A 22580-nucleotide genomic window follows, 5' to 3' on the forward strand; every position below is an offset into this window, starting at 1 on the left:
GGTGGCACAGTGAATAGAACACTGGACTTGGGATCAGAAAGACTTCTCTTGGGGGTAGCTGGGTGGCTCAGTGGATTGAGAGCCAGGCCTAGAGATGGGAGGTTGCAGGTTCAAATCTAGCCTCAGATGCTTCCTAGCTGTGTGACCCTGAGCAAGTCACTTAACCCTCATTGCCTAGCCCTTACCACTCTTCTGCCTTGGAGCCAATACACAGTATTGACTCCAAGACAGGAGTTGAGGGTTTAAAATAAAATAAAAAATAAATAAAATAAAAATAAAATAAAATAAAATAAAAAAGGAAAGACTCCTCTTCCTGAGTTCAAATCTGGCCTCCATCACTTTTACTAGCTGTATGACCCTGGGCAAGTCACTAAACCCAGTTTGCCTCAGTTTCCTCATCAAATGAGCCAGAGAAAGAAGTGGCAAACGACCACTCCAGTATCTTTCCCAAGAAAATCCCAAGTGGGCTCAGAAAGAGTCAGGACTGAAAAGACTCAGCAATGACAAATCTCCCCTAAAAAAATTGGGAAATAAGGTCAGGTTGTCATGAAGGTTCTTGATGAGGCCACATTGGTTCCTTATAATCTGAACAACTGAGATGTATTGAAGCCACAACATTTGCTAACCTTGCGGTAGCCTGGGATACCTGGCAGCATCCATCGCCTTCTCTCCTGGGTGTATTGCAAGTATGCTGTGCACTGGAGGGAAGGTGAGGATCACACCTGACAAGTCTTTGTCCCGAGAACAGCCCCCATCTTTTGCTTTTTTTGAATTCTCAGTGTTTAGCAAAGCTCCTTGCTTATTGGAGGCACTTAATAGATGCTTATTGACTGAATATGCATCCTCATCGCTGGGAACACAAGGCTCTTTCCGTTTGGCTGTCGATTGATTAGCCTGGATAAATATGACCTTTCTCCTCATCCTCACTCCTACCACTTAGGCTCCCTTTATGTCTCTGTCCAGTCTCCTTTTCTTTTTCTTTTTTTTTCTTTTCCAACTTCCTCCCCCTTCCTCTGTTTTTCTCTTTCTCTTCCCTTCTCACCACCTGCTACCTGGCTTCTTTCCCTCTTGTCTTTCTCTTTTTTGGTGTCCTTATTCTCTCTACCTTTGCACAATCACAAACTCTCCAAACTAGAAAGGATCTCAGAAGTACCATTGTAGGGACAGCTGGGTGCCTCAGTGGATTGAGAGCCAGGCCTACAGATGGGAGGTCTTGGGTTCAAATTTGATCTCAGACACTTCCTGGCTGTATCACTTAACCCCCATTGCCCAGTTGTTACCACTCTTCTGCCTTGGAACCAATACACAGTATCAATTCTAAGTCAGAAAGTAAGGATTTTTTTAAGTACTCTTGTGATTTCATTACCTGTGTATGGACCTCTTTATCCATCTTATTGTTTAGTCATTTCAGTCCTAGCCAACTCTTTGTGACCCCATTTTGAGATCTTCTTAACAGAGATATTGGAATGATTTGTCATTTCCTTCTCTAACTCATTTTACAGATGAAGAAACTGAGGCAAACAGGGTGAAGTGACTTGCTCAAGGGCACACAGCTAGGAAGTGTCTGAGGCAAGATTTGAACTCAAGAAGATGGGTCTTCCTGACTCCAAGCTCCTTTTATCTGTCTACTAAACCATTAACTTGTTAGTGGCAAGAATCTGATTTAGAGATGGAAAAGAACTCAGGAACCAACTAATCCAACCCTTTTCTCACTCAGATGAGGAAAACTGAGACCAAGAGGGGTCAAGTGACTTACCTGAGGTCACACAGGCAAGAAGTCACAAAGTCAGGATTCAGATTCCTAATATCTAGCCTCCTTTCTGTATAATCGATCTTCCTATGGACCACAGCTTAGCAGTAACTATAATTATTGCCTCAGACATGTCTTAGCTGTGTGACCCCGAGCATGTCCTTTACCTCTTTCAATCTCAGTTTCCCCATCTGGAAATGGGTATAATAATAACTAGGGTTGTTGTGAGAAATCTCAAATGAAATAACAGAGATGAAAGTACCTTGCAAACTTTAAAGCAAAATTACTATATAAATAACCTCATTATCTAAGTACCAATATCACTTAATAAAAATGTTTGTGTTGAATGAAGGAAATAAATGAAACAGAGGGAGATTGTAGATAGTGATCATGTGATTGCTATTAAAAAGTGTCTGAAGAAAGGGACCCAGTCCTCTAGAGTTCTCCAAAAGGACATTTAAGGAAAGGGTCTGTAGGGGCAAGAGTACTGTCCGTCTTGGCTTCTGGCATCCTGTGGCTGTGGGATGACCTAGATAGAAGCCCAGATTTGAGTCCCAGATTTGAATCCTTGGAAGAGCACTTGAAGGATGCTTCCTTCCACATTTTTGCCCTTCATCAATAATCTCTGACTTCTCTAAGCCTTGGAGCAAAAGGTGAGTGGGCTGCTGCTTCTTTCTTCTCCTCAGGTTAAAAACTCTCCTTTATCAGAGACACATCTCTGCCTTTCTTAGGGGGAGACTTCTAGCATCTCCTCCTTAAAATCCAGTCCTTCCTGATCCTGGTGTTCCAGCTGCTCCAACTTGCTGATTTTGTCCTTAACGATCTCATCAGGAGTTTTCAGGAACCTGGAATTCAAAAAAGCCAGGTTAAAAATGAGGGGCTTAAAAGGCCTATAAAATTATGCACACCAGGCTGAGGGACTTATAAGAAAGAAAACTAGCCACATTCAGAGGAAGAACTGTGGGAGGAGAAACAGTAGAAAAACAACTGCTTGAACACATAGGCTGATGGGGACATTCATTATTGGAGATGTGGACACTAAACGATAACTCTAGTCCAACTATCAATAAAATGGAATTAGGTCTTGATCAATGATACATGTAAAGGGGGCAGCTGGGTAGCTCAGTAGATTGAGAGTCAGGCCTAGAGATGGGAGGTCCTAGGTTAAAATCTGGCCTCAGACACTTCCCAGCTGTGTGACCCTGGACAAGTCACTTGACCCCCATTGCCCACCCTTACCACTCTTCCACCTAGGAGCCAATACACAGAAGTTAAAGGTTTAAAAAAAAAAAAAAAGAAAAAATGATACATGTAAAAACCCAGTGGAATTGTGCATTGGCTAAGGGGGTTTAGGGGGGTTTGGGAGAGAGGGAAAGAACATGAAACATGTAACTATGGGAAAATATTCAAAATAAAAATAAAATTATGCACACTATTTGATCCAGTAATTCTACTACTAAATTCTTATTGCAAAGAGATTTTTTAAAAGAGTGGGGGGAGGAGGACCTGCTTGTACAAAAATATTTATAGCTGCTCTTTTTGTGGCAACAAAGAATTGGAAGTTGAGGGGATATCTATCAACTGGGGAATGGCTGAACAAACTGTGTATATGATTGTGCTGAAAGTAATGACAAACAGGATTATTTCAGAAAGAGCTGGAAAGACTTCCATGAACTGATGCAGAGTGAAATAAGCAGAACCAGGAGAACATTGTACACAGAAAGTGAAACATTGTGGAACAATCCAATGTGATAGTAACAGCAATAAATGATGCAGAACAATTCTGAGGGACTTATATGACAAAGAATGTTCTCTACCTTCAGAAAAAGAATGACTAGAATTGGATTGCAGATAAAAGTATACTATTTTTCACTTTAGTTTATTTGGGTTTTTATTTTGGGGTTTTGTTCTTTATATGATTTTTTATGATTTTATATATGTATATTTATATTATTATACGTGATAATACATGTATAACCCAGATTAAACGGCTTAAGAGAAAGGAGAGAAGGAGACAGTTTGGATCTTAAAACTTTAGAAAACTTATGTGGAAAATTGTTATTACATGTAATTGGTAAAATAAAATATCTTTTTTAAAAAATGAGGAGCTCACCTACCCAAGTCAGGAAGAAATGCCGACATTGAGCCCTTCCTCATTTGACCAGAGCATCTGAGCTGTTCTCACCTGAACAAAAGTTTCTGTCCTGGCTCCTTTTTGATAATATTCAGTTTGTAGTAATGCCGAAGAGCCCTGGACATCTTTTCGTAGGTCATGTTGGCCCGGTTCTGGAAGGGAAAGCAGGCATGGTGTGATTGATAGGACCTGATGCTATCAAACCATTCTAAACCTTGAAGGGCCCAGTTACTGGTGCTGCTGGAGAAGTCTCTGCCTAGTTCTCTCTGCTTGCATTAAGAGTAGTCTTCTTGGGGAGAACAAGAACAGTCTTTTTGAGGGAGGGAGCATTTCATTTCCTTTTCAAATTACTCACTTAGAGGCTGAAAAATGCATGTGGTTGAGATAGAGTAAGCGACAAAAGTGGGATGTGATGGGAAGCACAAGGTGCCATAGACCTGAATTCTAATCCTGTCTCTTCTCCCTCAACACAAACCTGTCTGGCTTAGCTATTCTTAGCAATACAGGGATCCCAGGCAATCCTCAAGGACTAGTGAAGAACAATGCCATCTATCTCCAGAGAAAGAACTGATGGGGTCTGAATGCAGACTGAGAGATATTATATTTCACTCAATTTCTTCACTTTTGTTTATTTTAGTCATCTTTCAAAAATGGTCTAATATGTAAAGATGTTTTAAACTATTACACATGTAAAATCTATATCAGCTTGCTTGCCATCTCAGGAGGGGAGAGGGGAGAAAGGGAGTGGTAAGGATTTGGCTTAAACTTTAAGAAAAAATTGAAGGCTAAAATTTGTTTTTAGGGGGCATCTAAGTGGCTCAGTGGATAGAGAGCCAGGCCTAGAGATGGGAGATCCTGAGTTCAAATCTGGTCTCAGATACTTCTTAGCTGTGTGACCCTTGGCAAGTCACCTAACCACAATTGTCTAGTTCTTGCTGCTCTTCTCCTTTGGAACCAATACACTGTATTGATTCTAAGATGGAAGGTAAGGCTTTTAGAAAAATATTAAAATCAAGAAGAAAGAAATAAATTTGTCTGGACCTCAGTTTCCTCATTTGGCAAATGAAGATAATAATTTCTTTTCTCCCTACCTGACATGCCTGTTATGAAGCAGTTGTAAAGAAATAATCAAATCATACAAACTGTGTTATTGGAAATTTTGGGGTCCTTGAACTACATTTCCCATGAGCCCACTGCCATCCTGTCATTATGTGATGATATAGACAGTTACATGATGACGTAGACAGGAGGACAAAATTGAGTGGCTGGACTTGCTCTTTCTTTTTTTGCTCCTGATCCAGCATGGTGGAGGCAGGTAACAGCGGGCCTTTTAAACTAACTAAGCTAGAATGACATGTGCCTTCATTTTCAATTGGCTACTAATAAATCTATAAAACCCATAATATTTCTAAAGCTATCTTTTGTTAAAATGGGAATGGGGAAAGAGGACATACACACACACTGACCTCTGTGTGAGTGCTACTAATAGGAGGGCTATGCTTCTCCCCACCTGACAGGCTCTGCTGGACCGAGCCTGCCAAGCTGTCTCCTTTCAACAGTTGCCCAGGCAGGGAACCACTGAGAAGTTGTGTGTGTTGTCAGCTTCTCTAGTTCCTCAACCTGGGGTTGGTTTGAATGTTGATATGGGCTATTAATGAGCTGATTGGATAAGACTGTGAATCTGACTGCGTGACTATCTTCCCCTTCCTAATGGCTTTAGATATAGTCACCACTTAGAAAAGGTACTTCAATCTTTGACTTGGTATCAAACAACTGCATTTAATTCTGGCTTAACAGGGTTAGGAACAAGGGAAAGGATAGAGGATCTGGGAATGCTATTGCTATTTATCTAAGGAGATGATCAAAGCTATAGAGGTTGCTGAATCAGATAGAGGCTGGAGATTCTTCACCCTCTCACTAACTCTGGTTTGACTTGGTCGGAGCCAAGCCAAAGAATAGATGATCTTCTTGAATGACAGTGGTACTGCTCTCTCTCAGCTCTATTGATGATAGATCTCTAGGTCTCTGGGACAAGGAAGTTGAATTGCAGATATAGGGTCCACCCTCCCTCTCTTGAACCTCCCACCACCCAAGACTGCTCCAGAATGAGCCCTCCTGTGCTATGCATGATGGGTATTTATAGGGTTGGCTCCAATTGACTTTTGGCCCTGGCTCATAGCACCTGGGTATATTCCAAGGTCTCCAACTGACGATCTTGTCACTCAAAGTGGCATCCATCTTGTCCCAGAAATTCATTATAACACTTTTCATATTAATTTTATTTCTTACAAAACCTAAAATTGGAAAGGAAAGGAGCAAAACCCCACCCCAGGCTGGTACAGGGACAGGCCTCCATAGGATTTCTTTTTTCTTTTACTTTTGTAAATTTAAACCCACACCTTCCATCTTAGAATCAATACTGTGTATTGGCTCCAAAGCAGAAGAGCAGTAAGGGCTAGGCAATGGGGGTTAAGTGACTTGCACAGGGTCACACAGCCTGGAAGTTTCTGATCCAGATTTACCTCTATACCATTTCTAACAGGAAGCCTTTGCAGCCTCTCCTTGAAACAAATAATGCTTCATGCCATACAAAGGTAGTCTTGAAAACATTATAAAAATCATCATACAAATGTTAATACCATTTCTTTGGGTCAAACTAATGGACCAACTGCTACCTCTTTTAGAAATATTAAGAAAATATATTTTTAAATTTTAAAGCCTAGGAAGCTGGGTGGCACAGTGGATAGAGTGTTGGACCTAGAATCAGAAAGATGACTCTTCCTGACCTCAAATCTGGCCTCAGACACTTACTAGCTATGGGACCCTAGGCAAGTCACTTTACTTTATTGGCTTTGATTTCCTCATTTGTATAAATGAGCTGGAGAAGGAAATGGCAAACCATTCCAGTATCTTTCCCCAAGAAAACCCCAAATGGAGTCATGAAGAATTGGACATAACTGAAAAAATGACTGCACGAGGGGCAACTAGGGAGCACAGTGGATAGAGCACCAGGCCTGGAGACTAGAGGATTTGGGTTCAAATCTGGCCTCAGACACTTCCTAGCTGTGTAACTTTGTGCAATTCACTTAATTTCATTTGCCTTGTCCTTGTCCTGCTCTCTTAGAACTGTCACTAGGATAGAAGGCAAGGGATTAAAAAAAAAAGGGTGGGGGAATGATCTAAAGCAGTGATGGTGAACCTATGGCACACATGTCAAAGATGGCACACAGAGCACTTTCTGTGGACATGCAGCCACCCTCCCCCACAGTTCATTACTAGAAAGGCAGAGGGACTTGGGTGGAGCTGCTCCCCTCCCCCTCTACACCATGCCTGATGACATTTTTTCACATCCCTGCCCCTATGCCCAGCAGCCTAATGAGAGCACTTATTCCCCCTCCTCCTCTACACCCAGGCTGAGGCCATTCCTCATTTCACACATCCCTCTGCCCAACAGCTCAATAGGAACGCTTTCTCCCTTCCCTGGGTGAGGTATGGGAGGGGCATGCCCAGCACTGATGGGGGGGGGCACAGCACATGATCTCTGGGTGGGGCAGAGGATGGGGCATGGCACACAGTCTCTAAGAGGTTCACCATCACTAGTCTAAAGGAAGGAATCTCTCTGCTTATGTCAGTTGAGGCTAGTTGATGTCATAACTATGCTAGTGTTCACCTTTGTCCACTGGAAGCAAGAATCCATGAAGGGTAAGATTAAGTGGCTTTAGGCTGTTTTCCAAGAGTGAGCAGAAAGTTAAATGAATATAGTTCTGCTTTAATGAAATTAAAATAACAACTGAAATCCACTCTCATCCTTGTCACTAGGCTTTATCTCATTATGGAATTGTGCCTCTTGTTTTGAGAACATAATAGACTTACCCCAAAATGGCTTTTGTCAGAGATTTTCATGGTCATAGGCTAACTGTCTATTTTTTGGTTCTCTCTTGCCAAGCATAAGTGCTTAGATTTTAATACTCTGAATTAATCAACATATTTTTGGCAGGCTTATGTCTAAAATGGAGAGTATAGGATTTTCTTCATATTAATAGTAGTAGTGATACTACTACTACTACTACTACTACTACTACTACTACTACTGCTGCTGCTGCTGCTGCTACTACTACTACTACTACTACTAATAATAATAATAATAACAATTATTATTATTATTACAGCAATGCGGCACTATGCCAAGGCCCTTGAACAGGGGAGATCTGAATTCCAGTCCCACCTCTGATACATTCTGACCATAAGCCCCTGGATAAGTCATTTATGTTGTCAGTGAGTGTTCCAAGAAATCTTAAAGATTTTAAATTGTAAAATGGTATCAATCTACATTGGTAGAAGGAATCCTTCACTGGGAACTCCTCACACCAATGAAATGTTAGGTCTAGTAAAATAATAATAATAAGTTGTTGTTCAGCCTGTCCAACTCTTCATGACTCCATGGACCATCCTGTTCATGGGGTTTTCTTGGATTGGTTTGCCATTCCTTCTCCAGCTCATTTTACAGGTGTAGAAACTGAGGCAAACAAGGTGAAGTGATGTGTCCAGGGTCACACAGCTAGGAAGTGTCTGAGAGAGAATCTGAACTTAGGTCTTCCCAACTCCGGGCCTAGAGTTTTATCCACTAGAGTGTGGGAAGTCAATAAGAGAATAGATAAAAATCTGAGACTCCTCTTTTGACCCCTTTTGTGATCCTTGTGATTTCTTGTTGAAAAGTATTGTGGCCTTATTGAAAAGCTTTAAGTTCCTATCAAACCTGAATTTAAAGGGTTAACACTGTTAACACAGCAAGGAATGCTGCCATCTGGTATAGCCAAGGCCAAGATACTCCCCAACTTGGCTTTCTGATAAGAACCTAGTCAAAATTCAGCCTTGGCCTTGGTCTATTCTGAAGCCAATGTTTTGTGTTTTGATGTGACATAATTTGTAACTTCTGCACATCTGCAAAGTTTCAGGGGGGTTCTTTTGTGTGAAATGAGTCTTGAAATATATATAATAAATTCCATGCTGCAAGAGCCAGAGCTGGAAGCATGAGGTAAAAGACAACTTCCTTGTCCTGTCCTTATTTCCTTATCAGATTATCAGAGATGATAAAGAGATCTCCACACTAGAGCCCCTTAGCTCGGGAAAATACAAATTTGTTCTATTGATTCTCCCAATTTATAAAAGAGCTCAGCATCTATTCTTCAATATTCCTCATTTGAAATGGAATAAAAGGCTTCACACAAATTACAGTCTGAAGGCTTAAGCATTCCAGTGATTCAATTTGTTCCAACAAATATTTATTCCATGGACCTGCTGGATAGGCTGCCTTCCCCCTTTCACGCCAGCTGCCAACCCCCAAAGAAAAACTTGTGAGGTCTTCTTGTAGCCCCAGAGCCCCAGCCTACCTTGTGATTTCCCCAGAGCCTGGCAAGTCCGTTTGGATCAACCACTCGGAAGACCTTGGAGTCCTTGTCCTCCCACTTGATATAGGGCTCATACTTGCTGTCTGAGAGCAATTGGTACACATAATCCCATAGCAAGCGGCAGTCTGGAGTAGATCAGAGTACAACACACATGGGATAGAAGTATGCTGCCTAGAAAGGGTTTTTCCAAGTAAAATGAAGCAGGGGTAATGGGGAAGGAGGTAAGGAGCAATCATTTTTTTTTTTTAATTATTTTTTAACTCCTTACCTTCTATCTTAGAATCAATTCTAAGTTTTGGTTCCAAGGCAGAAGAGTGGTAAGGACTAGGCAATGGGGGGTATGTGACTTGCCCAGGGTCACACAGCTAGGAAGGGTCTGAGGTCAGATTTGAACTCAGAACCTCCCATTTTCTAGGTCTGGCTGTCTGTTCACTGAACTACCTAACTGCCCCCAACTTCTTTTCATTTCTACCTGAGTTCTAGAGAAATCTAGGAGCATGTTGGATATTTTTTTAATCTTTAATAAAACTATGATACTGTTCTCATTTAATTAATTAGCTTGAGCTCCTCACCTGCCACACTTGGTGCTAAATAAGTAATATTAAATGAACTGGAGAAACTTCCTTTCCCAAAAGTAATTACTCTTTTTTTATGTAATTAAAATTTTAAATTACCTAATAGGTAAAATTTATTAACAGACATAAAATTTAAAAATTTATTAACAAATAGATTAATTTTTTAAAATTATTAACAAATGGATTCAAATTTTTTAAATTATTAACAAATGATTGAAATTTTTTAAAATTATAAACAAATGGACTCAAATTTAAAAACTTATTAACAAATGGACTCAAATTTTAAAAATTATTAACAAATGACTCATTTTAAACATTATTAACAGACTCAATTTTTAAAAAAATATTAACGAATGGACTCAATTTTTTAAAAATTATAAACAAATGGACTCAAACTTTAAAAATGATTAACAAATGGACTCAAATTTTAAAAATTATTAGCGAATGTACTAAAATTTTAAAAAATGATTAATGAATGGACTCAAATTTTAAAATTTTCTCCTATAAATACGTTTCATGCATTGACATCCTCCCTTTCTATATGGAAGCCAGAGTACCCTTCCACTCACCTGCAAGTTTTCCATCAGTAGAGGTTTGCTTTGTTCTATGAAAGGAAGAAATGACTTCTGCCCTATAGGTGACATCTGATGGGTGGGAGAGATTGAGTGGCTCTTCCCTGAAGAAAGTCCCTTTTGGCAGAGAGGTAGGATGCAGTTGGCCAGAGGTATTGCTGGACACCTTGTCCCGAAGGTGTGATAGGAGAACTCCTTGAGAGGTAGGTAGTAAGGGGCTATTCCTCCCTGCAAAAAAATGCGAAAATATTGGTTTTCTCACCTAGTCTTTAGAACTTTTCTCCAGGCAGTGTCTTGCCATGCTTTCTGGAGGGATCAGTGTGGCATGTGTAACCAGTGTCCTGTCAAGCATTGGCTTTTACCTGCAATCCAATCTAACCGATACTTATTTTTTGGTAGGGTACCTACTAGGTCTATGTGGAATAGTGGAAAGTGTTCTGGGTTTCAGTCAGAAGATCTGAGTTCAGAGAGCAACTCAGTCACCTACGTGATACTGGGCAAGTCATTAAATCTCTGGGTCTCAGTTTTCTCATCTATAAAATGAGGAGATTGAAATAGATGATCTCTGAGATTCCCTGCTAGTTGTTGTTTTTTTAACCCCTTTCTTCTGTCTTAGAATCAATACAAATATTAGTTCCAAGGCAGAAGAGTGGTAAGAGCTAGGCAACTAGGGTGATAAGTGACTTGCCTAGGGTCACACAGCTAGGAAGTGTCTGAGGTCAGATTGGAACTCCAGACCTGGAGCTCCATCCACTGTGTTGCTTAGCTGCCCCCAAAACATTTATTCTTAAAGAATATATTTTAAAAATTAAAATCATATAAAACATATCACAATACTATAATTTATACTGCAGCAAATATAAACCAAATGTAACCCAACAAATGGTAAGTTTTCTCAACTCAGTACTTAGATAATGTAACCCTATTTATAATTTGCTTTTTTTTTTTGCTTTTTACTAGAGTGTAAAATTTATATGTTTTTATAATTTAACATGAGATCTTATTTATCTGAAGACTAAGAGGATACAGAATTGGAAATATTTTAGTTAAGTTGCATTTTTGGTAAACTATATGTAGGTTACTTAACTTTAGGAATTAAAGAATAACTAAATGTTTTTGTTTTGTTTTTAAATCCTTACCTTCTGTCCTAGAATGAATACTGTGTATTGGTTCTAAGGCAGAAGAGTGGTAAGAGCTAGGCAATGGGGGCTAAGTGACTTGCCCAAGATCACACAGCTAGGAAGTGTCTGAGGTCAGATTTGAATCCAGGACCTCCCATCTCTGGGCCTGGCTCTCAATCCACTGAACCACCCAGCTGCCCATAATTAAAATTTAAACTTATACTTTAAGAATAATATAAAATCAAACTATAAATTCCCAAATTCCCACTTTATTCATAACAAACTACATTTTAACAATATTTGACTTGGGAAAGTGCTAGCTACTCATAAGGTAGTGCTACACAGGTAACAAATTGTCAAACAGTAGGCAATAAATAGAATCAGAAACACTCCTTCACAGGACAAGCTCATTATTTTTTATTATATCTTCTATTAATTTATTTCATATATTTGTTTTAATTTGAATTTAATATATTTAAATTAATTTAATACATTTATATTTTATATTGTTGTTTTATTATATTTTATATAGTTAAGAATCGCATAACAATTATATTTTGCAGTGGATAGAATGCCAGGCCTGGAGATGGGAAGTCCTGAGTTCAAATCTGGCCTCAGATACTTCCTACCTATGTGATCCTGGGTAAGTTATTTAACTCCAATTGCCTCGCCCTCACCATTCTTCTGCCTTAGAATCAATACTTGGTGCGGATTCTAAGACCAAAGGTAAGGGATTAAAAAAATTTTTTTAATAATTATATCCTGTTCTTAATATCTAATTAGTAGTATTTTTGCTGGTTTGAATCCCTAATTGTTAATAACTAACAATATTTATACTTTGTTGTCTTTGGATTCGTGATTTTACCATTTATATTAAAGAAAAATCAACAAATAATACTACTAAGAAATTAAATATACATGTGAACATGTGTATACTTGGGCAATACACATGTATATATGCACATATGCATAAACTAACCCAATAAAAGTTGGGTTTCCTGAAATCCAAAGCCCTGACGGTGCCTACTGACATCTCTGCCTCTCCTCCCATCAGCCTGGGTCCAGGTGCTGCGCTAGAGAAGGAAGAGTCCTTTGAAAAAAAGAGTATTCAGTATCTCCTTCTCCTTCTCAGTGTGTGGTGTCAAAGGAGCCAGGAAATATCCGTCTGTGCGAAAGAGTCTTCTCCACCATTCCTCAACTTACCTGAAATGTCCATTTCAGGGAAGTCATTAGTATGTATTCCTTCAGGAGTCTCTTAAAGCATCCTGAGTGATGACATTTGGTACCCAAGAGGGTCAGCATAGCAACACCAATTAGTTTATCTGTTCTGTGATCACCTCTGGCCTAGAAGAGAAGAGGAATCCTAGGATGTGGAAGTTCTGCTTGGGAGGGGAGATGTGGGCTCATGCCCAGCCACCAGCAGAGCCTTAACTAAGCCAGGCTGACCAGGGCTTGGAGCCCCCTTTTGCCAACATGGTGGAGAGGATGCTTTCTTCTTAATGTGACAGTAGTTCCTGTGGCCTGAGCAAATGCCTCTCAGGACACTCCAAAGGGGACAAGTGGCCTCAGTGCTCCTCTCCCAGAACTACATCTATTGTCTTTTAAAAAACAAACAAAAAACCCTCACCTTCCATTTTAGAATCAATATTAAGTATTGGTTCCAAGGGAAAAAATCAGTAAGAGCTAGGCAAAATTTTTTTAAACCCATAACTTTTGTCTTAAAATCGATACCATGAATTGGTTCCAAGGTAGAAGAGCAGTAAGGGCTAGGCAATGGAGGTTAAGTGACTTGCCCAGGGTCACACAGCTAGGAAGAGTATGAAGCTAGATTTGAACTCAGGAAGATGAGCCTTGAAATCAGGACACAGTATTGATGCTAAGATGGAAGATAAGGATTTTTAAAAAAGCAAACAAATCTTTACCAGCACATCCTGACTGATCTCCCCAACCCTCACCCTATTTTACAGATGGTAACTATGATCAAGTGTTATACTTGACTTGGGGTTCTGTCTCATACCTTGTGTAACCCAGGGCAAATCACTTAACCTTTTTTTCAGCCTCAGGTTCCTCATTTGTAGAATGAAGATAATAATGACATTTATCTTTCAAGATTATTGGGAGGATTAATAAGGTAACTATGTGAAGCACTTTGTAAACATCAAAGCACCATAGAAATGCTGTGTGGGGGGGTGTTAAAAATTTGTAAATTTTTTCAAGTTCCATGTAAAAATAATTTTTAACATTTGTTTTTTAAAATTTCAAGTCCCACATTCTTTCCCTCCTCTTCCCCCTTCTTGAGAAGGCAAGCAATTTGATATAGATTATGTTTGCAATGCTAATTATTGTTATTATTATTACAGGTGGGGAAATCGGAACCCAGAAAGGGAAAGTTGGTTGTTGAGTCATTTTTCTGTCCTGTCTGACTCTTCATCACCCCCTTATGGAGTTTTCTTGGCAATGATACAGGAGTGGTTTGCCATTTCCTTTAACAGCTCATTTTACAGATGAGAAAATAAAGGTAAATGACATTAAGTGGCTTGCATTAAGGGTCACACAGAAAGGAATTTTCTGGGGCCAGACTTGAACACAAAAGTAGTCTTCCTGATTCCAGGCCCAGCTCTCTGCTTTCCAGAGAAGGGAAGAGGCTTGCCCAAATTTACACAGTTGCCCACAGCTAATTTTGCCCATGGCCGGAGCTGCCCTGAGATTTGGAAATAAAGAGAGGAAGGTTTTCTGGATGGTGACAAAAGTACATGAAAGAACCTGTATATTCCGAAATATTGATAGCAACTCATTAGGTGGTGGCAAAAAAACTGGAAATGGAGAGGATGCCCCTCAACTGGGGGATGGCTGGACAAATTGTGGCAAATGATTGTGATGGAATACTACTGCGCCATAAGAAACAATGAGCAGGCTGATTAAAAAAAAATTTGGAAAGAACTACATGGGATAATGAACGGCGAAATGAGGAGAACCAAGAGAACATCAAGCAGTTACAGATTTCCTACTTGAAGAATAAATTGTGACTGTTACCTCCAGAGAATGGACTGAAAGATAGAAACATGAAAGACATAATGTACACACATGTATATGTGCTTTTATATGCATGTGTGTATGTGTGCACATACATGTGTATAAGTGTGTATATATGTGTGTAAATGTATGCATGTGTGTAAATAGGTATATGCATATGCATGTGTATACATGTGTATGTGAGTGTGTGTGTGTGTGTGTGTGTGTGTGCCTGTCTGTCTGTCTGTCTGTCTGTCTGTTTCCCAGGTGATGCCTTCTATGATGCAGGGAGGGGAGGGAGGGCCTGAGGCACTTGTAAATAAATTCTGTTAATAAAATAAACAATTCTTAAAGTACATGAGAAGGCTGCCTCACCTTCCACAGGATAGAGAGGCTTCTGGAAAGGGATCCCAGACCTGAAGGGCGAGCTGAAGAAGGGTCCGCAGACCAGGGCTCTCCTCTGTGTCTTAATATACTGAAGCAGCTCATATAAGACATCACCTGGTGGCAAGGAAGAGAGAAGCTGATGACCAGGACCATGAACCTGACTGAGAAGGGAGCAAACGCTGCACCTTCAGCCTAAACATGGTTCTCCCTTGAACCAGAGGCAAGGGCAGTGGATCCCTTTCATTCACTCACGTGAAGAAGAGGCCGTCCCCAGCCCCGGAATGTACTCCCTCCTCACCTCGAGCAGTTGAGGAAATCTCTCTTTTCCTTCAGCAGTGGGCTCCAGTGCCCCTTTCTCCCTGATTTACCTGGATCCTCCCCAGCTGGAAGTGAGCTTTCCCTTTTCTCCTTTCCTTAAGGACACTCAGTCTATCCTTTGTCTCTTTGACAACTCTGCCTTGTATATATATCCTGCCCCCCTCTATTGGACTGTAAGTTTTTTCTAGGGAGGGCATTGTGTTTGATTTAAATATTATTTCTCCACATCCCCCTTCCACTCCCCAGGACAACTAGAGCCAGGCCTGGAGTCCAGAGGACATGACCTCAGATGCTTTTCTGTCTTAGAACTGATACTAAGATTAAAGGTAAGTGTGATAGATAGATAGATAGATAGATAGATAGATAGATAGATAGATAGATAGATAGATAGACAGGCAAATATTATCCCCCTGCCATTGCTTAGCACAGTGCTCTGCCTATAGAAGGTGTTCAGCAAATGTTTGCAGAATTGAATTAAGATATTTTGTTCTGTCAATACAGCCTTCACATCATCAGACACAGACCAAATACTCCTGGGTAGGCAGGTGAAACAGTGTCTAAAATACTGGGCTTAGAGTTAGGAAAACCTGCGTTCAAATTCTGCCTTGGGTACTTACTGTGTGTGACCCTGGGTAAATCATTTAACCTTTTGTTCCTCAGTTTTCTCATCTATAAAATGAGGAGGATGAACTCTATGGCCTCTAAGATCCCTTCTTCAATCCCCAGTCTCATGAAGCTTTCAGAACTTTGCTTTGGGCAAGGCCTCTGCTTTCAAAAAACAAGAAATGACTGTGCAAGGACTTGAAATATCCTCTTTCCTTTTCCTCAGCAGAAGTATCTAATATATGTTTGTTGAATTGAATTGAATTCCTTGACTGCCATCCCAGCTAGGGCCAGCAGACAACTTCTTCTTTGGTATAGTTAGGGGGCTGAAGAGAGCCTAAAGGATCTCCTGCCTCTAACTGTTTTCCCCATAGGTCCTTCCAAAAGTGTCAAAAAAATTCTTAAGACTTTTTGCTTATACATTTTTTTTTACTTAGACTTATAAATGCTTCTTTTCACTTGCGCTTTTTGCTTGAGGCTTGAAGACTGAATGCAAATATTATGTGAGGGCTCATGGGAAAGATTTTAATGGCTCCCTAGTCCAATCTCCTAATTCTTTAGGTAACCAACTGAAACCCCAACAGGGGGCATGACTTGTCAAAGGAGTCATTGAATATTTGACAATCATGACCTTAACTTTAAATATTTTCTCACAAAAATTCCTGTCACCCAGCAAGGATGTGAGTAGATAGGACTCAGAGGAGGTAAAGCAGAAACTTTTTGTTGTGTTATTTTCCTTTGGTATATGGCAGAAGTAGGGAAGGGAATGGCTCTTGGTTTCTGAGCCCAGTGGAGATGGTAGGCTTTAGATTCATGGAATGTCCAAATCAGAAGGGCCTTTAGATTTTATCATTCGGTCATTTGTGGTCCTGTAAAGACACGAGTAGCTTACTATTTCCTTCTCCAGTTCATTTTACAGATGAGAAAACTGAGACAAACAGGGCAAAATGACTTACCCAGGGTCACTCAGCTAATAAGTGTCTGAGGCTGGATTTGACCTCAGATCTTCATGCCTCCAGCCTGGCACTCTAGCTACAATATCACTTAGCTGCCCCTTAGGCTAGACTTTAAAATAGAAGGAATAATTTTTGCACTGCCAAGTGGTGAGCAAAGAGCTTGCCTCTGAGTCAAGAAGACCTGGAAGACCTTAAATCTTCTCTCTGACCCATCCTGGCTATGTAACCCTGAGACTGACCTCTAAAGACCATTTAGCCCAGCCTCTAATTCTACAGATAAACTAAAGCCCACGGTTGGAAAGTGACCTGCCTGAAGTCACACAGTGAGTCAGTGGCATAGCTGAGCTTAGGACCTTGAGGCAGTCTCATCTAGCTTTCTCCCCACCTACCATGCTGCCTAGCAAAAAGTGGGTGATGACAAGGGAAAGGGATGGGAAGAACAAAAAGGCAGTGAGGCAGTGAAAAGAAAGCTGGCTTTGCCTCCAGAGGTCCTTGGTTGGGATACCAACTCTGCTCTTTACCAGAGTGTAATCTTGGCCAAATCCCAGTTTCCTCATCTATAAAATGAATAGGGGGCTGGAGGTAGGGAGAAAGAGTACTGGCAGAAGTCAGAGGACCTGGGTTCAAATTTCTGCCCTGATGCTTGCTGTATTGCTTCTCCTGTAGTTATAGGAGTCCTATAGTCATAGTCAGATGATCTCTATAAAGTTCCTTCTAAGATAGGAGGGAAAGAACATGAATCATGGAACCATGGGAAAATATTCTTAATTAATTAATTAATTAGAAAAAATTTTTTAAAGGAAACACTGATCTAAATCCCTCTGTTTATAGAGTAAAGCTCCAGGCATTCCTACAATCAATTTATTCTACATTATTTGGGAGGAGTCAGAAATAATGTGAGTTTCTTTTAAAATGTTTTCATGAGAAAAAAAATAAACCTGAAAAATATCTTTGCTGCCTGAAAAAAATAATAAAGTTCCTTCTAGTTCAGTGGTTCCCAAACTTTTTTGGCCTGCCACCCCCTTTCCAGAAAAAAATATTACTTAGCCCCCTGGAAATTAATCTTTTTTTTTTAATAGCAATTAATAGGAAAGATAAATGCCCCTATGGCCATCACTGCTTCCCTGGATCACTGCAGCACTCACCAGGGGGCAGTAGCACCCACTTTGGGAATCACTGTTCTAGTTCAAAACCCTATGAAATTAGCATAATTGATATAGGACAAGTCTTGGTCACATCTTACTTTTTTTCCTTATAAAGCAGCAGCCTCTCCCATCCTTCAGGATATCCCCTCCCCTAGGGGAAGTCCTAGTCGCATTCTACTCTTTATCTTCTTTTTTTTAAAACCCTTCCCTTTCATCTTAGAATGATTCCACAACAGAAGAGTGATAAGAGCTAGAGAATTGGGGTGAAGGGACTTGCCCCTGGTCTCACAGCTAGGAAGTGTCTGAGTCCAAATTTGAACCCAGGACCTCTCATCTTTAAGCCTGACTCTCTAGCCATTAAGCCACATAGCTGCCCCTCAATCCTCTATCTTTCTGAAGCCATAGCTATATCAAGGGTGAAAGGCAGCAAGGAATAGAGACTTCCCAGGCAAAGTGAATTCCCTTCAAATCTTCAGGGAGAGAATAGACCCTTTTAAGGGAAGGAAGTTCATGCCCTCCAGCTCCTCAATGAGAGAATCAAACATTCTAGCAGCCCCAGGAGGGATGCTAAATTGGGGAACTTTGTAATAGGAAGTGAGGAGTGAGGAGGAGGAGGAGGAGGAGGAGGAGAAGAGAAAGAGGAGGAAATGGAAAGTTGTCACAACTTTCCTCTTTGATTCTTGTGATTCGTAGGCTTACTTAACAGAGAAAACGCAGCCCAAAGCCAGCTGAGACCAAGACCAGTCTCTGGATTAGGCAGAGGAGACATTTGTCTCTTCAAACCCAAACACATCACAAAAATGACAGATTCAGGACCCATTTTCGGAATAATGATTTTGTTTTTTAAACCCTTATTTCTGTCTTAGTACCAGTTCAAAGACAGTAAGTATAGAGGCAAGGGCTAGACAATCAGGATGAAGTGACTTGCCCGGGGCCACAGAGCTAGGAAATGTCTGAAACAAGATTTGCCCCCAACTTCTCCTGACTCCAGGCCATCCATTGTGCTACCCAGTTGCCCCAGAATAATGTTTTTAATTGCATAAAACAAAACACTTAATAAACGAGTTATTTTGAAATCGTTGTTCGAATACTAAAAATTCAAGTTCCCAGTCCCCAGGTTAGGAATCTATGACTTAATCCACATTAATATGACAAATCCCATGTTAAAGGATCGCTCTATTGCAAATACGAATAACATAGAAATAGGTTTTGAACAATGATACATGTATAACCCAGTGGAACTGCCTGTCGGATTTGGGAGGGGGGAGGAAAGAGCAGGGGGTGAGGGATTCTGAATCATGTAACTACAGAAAAATATTCTAAATAGTTCAAATCCGGCCTCAGACACTTCCCAGCTGTGTGACCCTGGGCAAGTCACTTGACCCCCATTGCCCACCCTTACCATTCTTCCACCTAGGAGCCAATACACAGAAGTTAAGGGTTTAAAAAAATATTCTAAATAAAAAAGGAAAAAAATTTAAAAATTAAATTATATTAAAAATATGACAAATCATAGGGAAGGAAGTTCTGAGTGATCAATCACTTATGCCCACTTATAAAGGAGTTTGTCAGATCCTTTCTTGAGGGTGGGGAAGCCTGAGACTACCGGGCATAAATATACATTTGTGGTAAACACTGGAAGAGGAACAAGAAAGAGGGGGACCACTGAGTAGGAGAAATCGTGACAAACAGCTTTAGTCTCAATTTTGCCAGAGACCCAGCCCTGAATGGAAGCCACCTTCTCCTGCTCAAAGGTCAAATGCAAAGCAGAGAAAAACCTCAGCTGAGATGAGAGTGAGAGGGTCAGATGGAAAAGCCACAAGTAGGTCTCTTTCCCTGACATCTTTCCTGCCAGACACGACTGACCACATCCATCTTATGCCCATCCCAGCATAATCTCCTTTTTGAGATAAATATCATAGACTGAAGTCTGGTACATCTGCTGACCTGAGCCGGGAGCTCGGTATCGGAAGTCATCCTTGGTCAGGATGCAGAGGGCCTTCCCATTCATTTCGAAATTGTGCTCCACTGTCTGTGGGAGAGAGTATTCCTGCTCAGCCCATCTTAGCCAGTGGATCACATCCTCCTTACTCCACAGTGAAGGCTGAATTCCTGTAACCAACCACAGACACAAATCAGAATGGGAACCACTGATGCCCTGGGTGTGAGATCACAGAGCTAGAAAGGGACTTTCTAAACCCATCTGTTCTTTTTACAGATGAGAAAACAGAGGCTCAGAGAACCTGCCCAAGGTCCCACAGGGAGCATGGGATGGAGATAGAACTTAGGAAGCTCAGATGGAAAAACCACAAATAGGTTTCCTGCTCTGATGACTTCAGGACAGAGCCCAGATAGCCCAAGAATTGGGAGCCAGAAGAAACCTCAAAGATCATTTCGAGTCCCACTTGAACTTTGTAGTTCTTTGTACTGTTCCAAGCTGCCAGTCAAGTGGTTTGGGCCCAGAGATACTGTCCAAATAGGGAAGTGATGAAGAAGAGGAGGAAAGGGGTGCTAAGAGGGGCGGTCAGTCATCAGGTGGTCATCAGGTACCCAAAAGGATAGAAGCAGTTCCTCTTGAAGGAGGCTGGTGGGCCACACTTCCCCAATCACCCTAAACCCCTCTTTGAAGCTTCCTTCAGGAGAACTGCCCTCTTTTCCCAATTCTTCCCTCCCCCCCCCCATTTTCCCTCAATTATGTGCATGGTGTTAATTACTTTCATCATTTTCAAATTTCTCCTTATTTTATTAGCATCAGTGTAAAAAAGAAAGGATGAAAAAAAAACCTAATAGCAGGAGAGCTGAACACAAATGAAAATGACTTGCCCCAGAGCCAGGATGTGAATCTGAGTCCTCTGGCTCCAAGAGACAGTTGTGGCTCAGCAGTTACAGTTTTGGACCTGAGTTCAAATCCAGCCTCAGACAGTAACTGTGTGACCTTCTACGAGTCACTTAACCCCTATATGCCTAGGAAGCAGCTAGGTGGCTTGGTGGAGTGTTGGGTTTGGAATCAGGAAGATCCAAATTCAAATCTGGCCTCAGATGCTTCTAAATCTATGACCATGGGCAAGTCACTTAACCTCTGATTGTCTGACATAAGGTTCTGCTGGATCCACTGGAGAAGAAAATGGCAAACTACTCCAGTATTCTTGCCCAGAAAACCCCAAGGATGACTACGGTCAATGGGGTAATGAAGATTTGGACAGAATCCAAATCCAGCAGTCTTCTCTACCTCTCAGAGTCTCCTTTACCTTTTAAAGGAACCATTACTTACCCTGAGTAGCAATCAGTTGGCCAGAGAGCCTGCCTTCAAGGAAGGAGGACACAGAGTTCAAATTCTGTTTTTGACTCATACTGGTTGTGACCCTGGGCCAAACATTGGACCTCTTAGGGCCCCAAGCAATTCTCTAGGTACTTTGTAGACCACAAAATGCTTTGAGAAATTGCACTATTGTTTATTATTTAGCATTTTGTGAGTTTTCTGGGGCTTCTGCCCTTTAGGGGTGCTTCACTTTCCCTAGAACCCCAGAAAGAATTCTCTACAACTCTCATTCTACTCCCTTACATGTACTCTCTCTGACACCCATCTGGGTTATTCAAACCCAGCTGACCTGGAAATAACAACTGAACAAGACCTTCCTTTTTTCTCTGTCACAAAGGGCAATTATTAAGCACCACATACTTCACACATAGTGGATAGACTTAGAGTTAGGGAAGATCTGAGTTCAAATGTTATCTCAAGTATGAATGTTTGTTGATGAAGTGCTTTGTCACTCTTTGAATTTAAGGAAATTCCACCTACTAAAACTACTCTACCGGTTCTGTTTCAGAGACTGGGACTAACGACTCCAAAAGAAGAGGATTTTCCCTTCACTCCTTCATTTTCCAAAAAGGAAAGCAGGGATGTGAATATTTTGATGCAAAAGAGGGAGATGAAGATGTGGGTGTGGTACCTAGACAGCTCTGTCACTGGGCCATGTGTCTGCCATGGCCCACCTCCTTCCACTAGGGCATAATCCTGGAGACTATAAATAATGTCTTAAGAGTGATTAATTTGTTCTCCCTAGACACACAATTGTGCAATTCTGCAGTGAATGGAAAGAGAAATGTAGGAACTGGGAAAGAGGGGGAGAGGGAGAAGAATAACATTCAAGAACTATTTTGTTATGAGTCAAAAAGGCAAGTAAGACTGGTTTTGCTCTTCTTCTTTACTCAGGTTCCTGTTGGGAAAGTAAAACAACGCAATTTAGTCAAATCATTATTAGAAAGGATGAAAAGCCAGGGTAGTGGAGGCAGAGCCTAATGGATTGCTCCAACTCAGCACTAAAGCAGGCATCATTATGGAGAACTCTAGGGTGGGGAGGAAAACAACTACCTGGGATGGGGCAGATTCTAAAGTGGTCCAGAGTAGAAACAGAGCAAATTAAAGCCTCTATGGGATTGGGTTATGAAAGGGGTTGCTACACTTTGAGAATGGCTCAAAAGAAAAGGGGAAGGAGGAGGAGAAAAAGAAGAAAGAGGAGAAGGAGGAGGAAAGGGGGAGAAGGAGAAGGAGAAGGAGGAGGAAGAGGAAGAGGAGGAGGAGGAGAAGGAGAAGGAGGA

The 22580-nt window shown here is 40.9% G+C and overlaps 1 protein-coding gene across 1 annotated transcript in view; it reads right to left on the bottom strand.

Annotated features, from left to right (window-relative positions):
* Positions 1 to 2132: 2132 nt before the first annotated feature.
* Positions 2133 to 22580, bottom strand: part of ETV7 (ETS variant transcription factor 7) — a 30620-nt gene continuing 10172 nt past the window's right edge. Inside the window, exons 5-10 of the mRNA XM_044675287.1 lie at positions 19929 to 20093; positions 14948 to 15073; positions 10437 to 10667; positions 9275 to 9417; positions 3936 to 4036; positions 2133 to 2595 (exon numbers count right to left, since the gene is read on the bottom strand). Coding sequence (XP_044531222.1) covers positions 2478 to 2595; positions 3936 to 4036; positions 9275 to 9417; positions 10437 to 10667; positions 14948 to 15073; positions 19929 to 20093 — 884 coding nt within the window. The 3' untranslated portion in view covers positions 2133 to 2477. The remainder of the gene's footprint in view (positions 2596 to 3935; positions 4037 to 9274; positions 9418 to 10436; positions 10668 to 14947; positions 15074 to 19928; positions 20094 to 22580) is intronic.

Source organism: Gracilinanus agilis, chromosome 4, assembly GCF_016433145.1.
Source record: "Gracilinanus agilis isolate LMUSP501 chromosome 4, AgileGrace, whole genome shotgun sequence".
NCBI classification, from domain to species: domain Eukaryota; kingdom Metazoa; phylum Chordata; class Mammalia; order Didelphimorphia; family Didelphidae; genus Gracilinanus; species Gracilinanus agilis.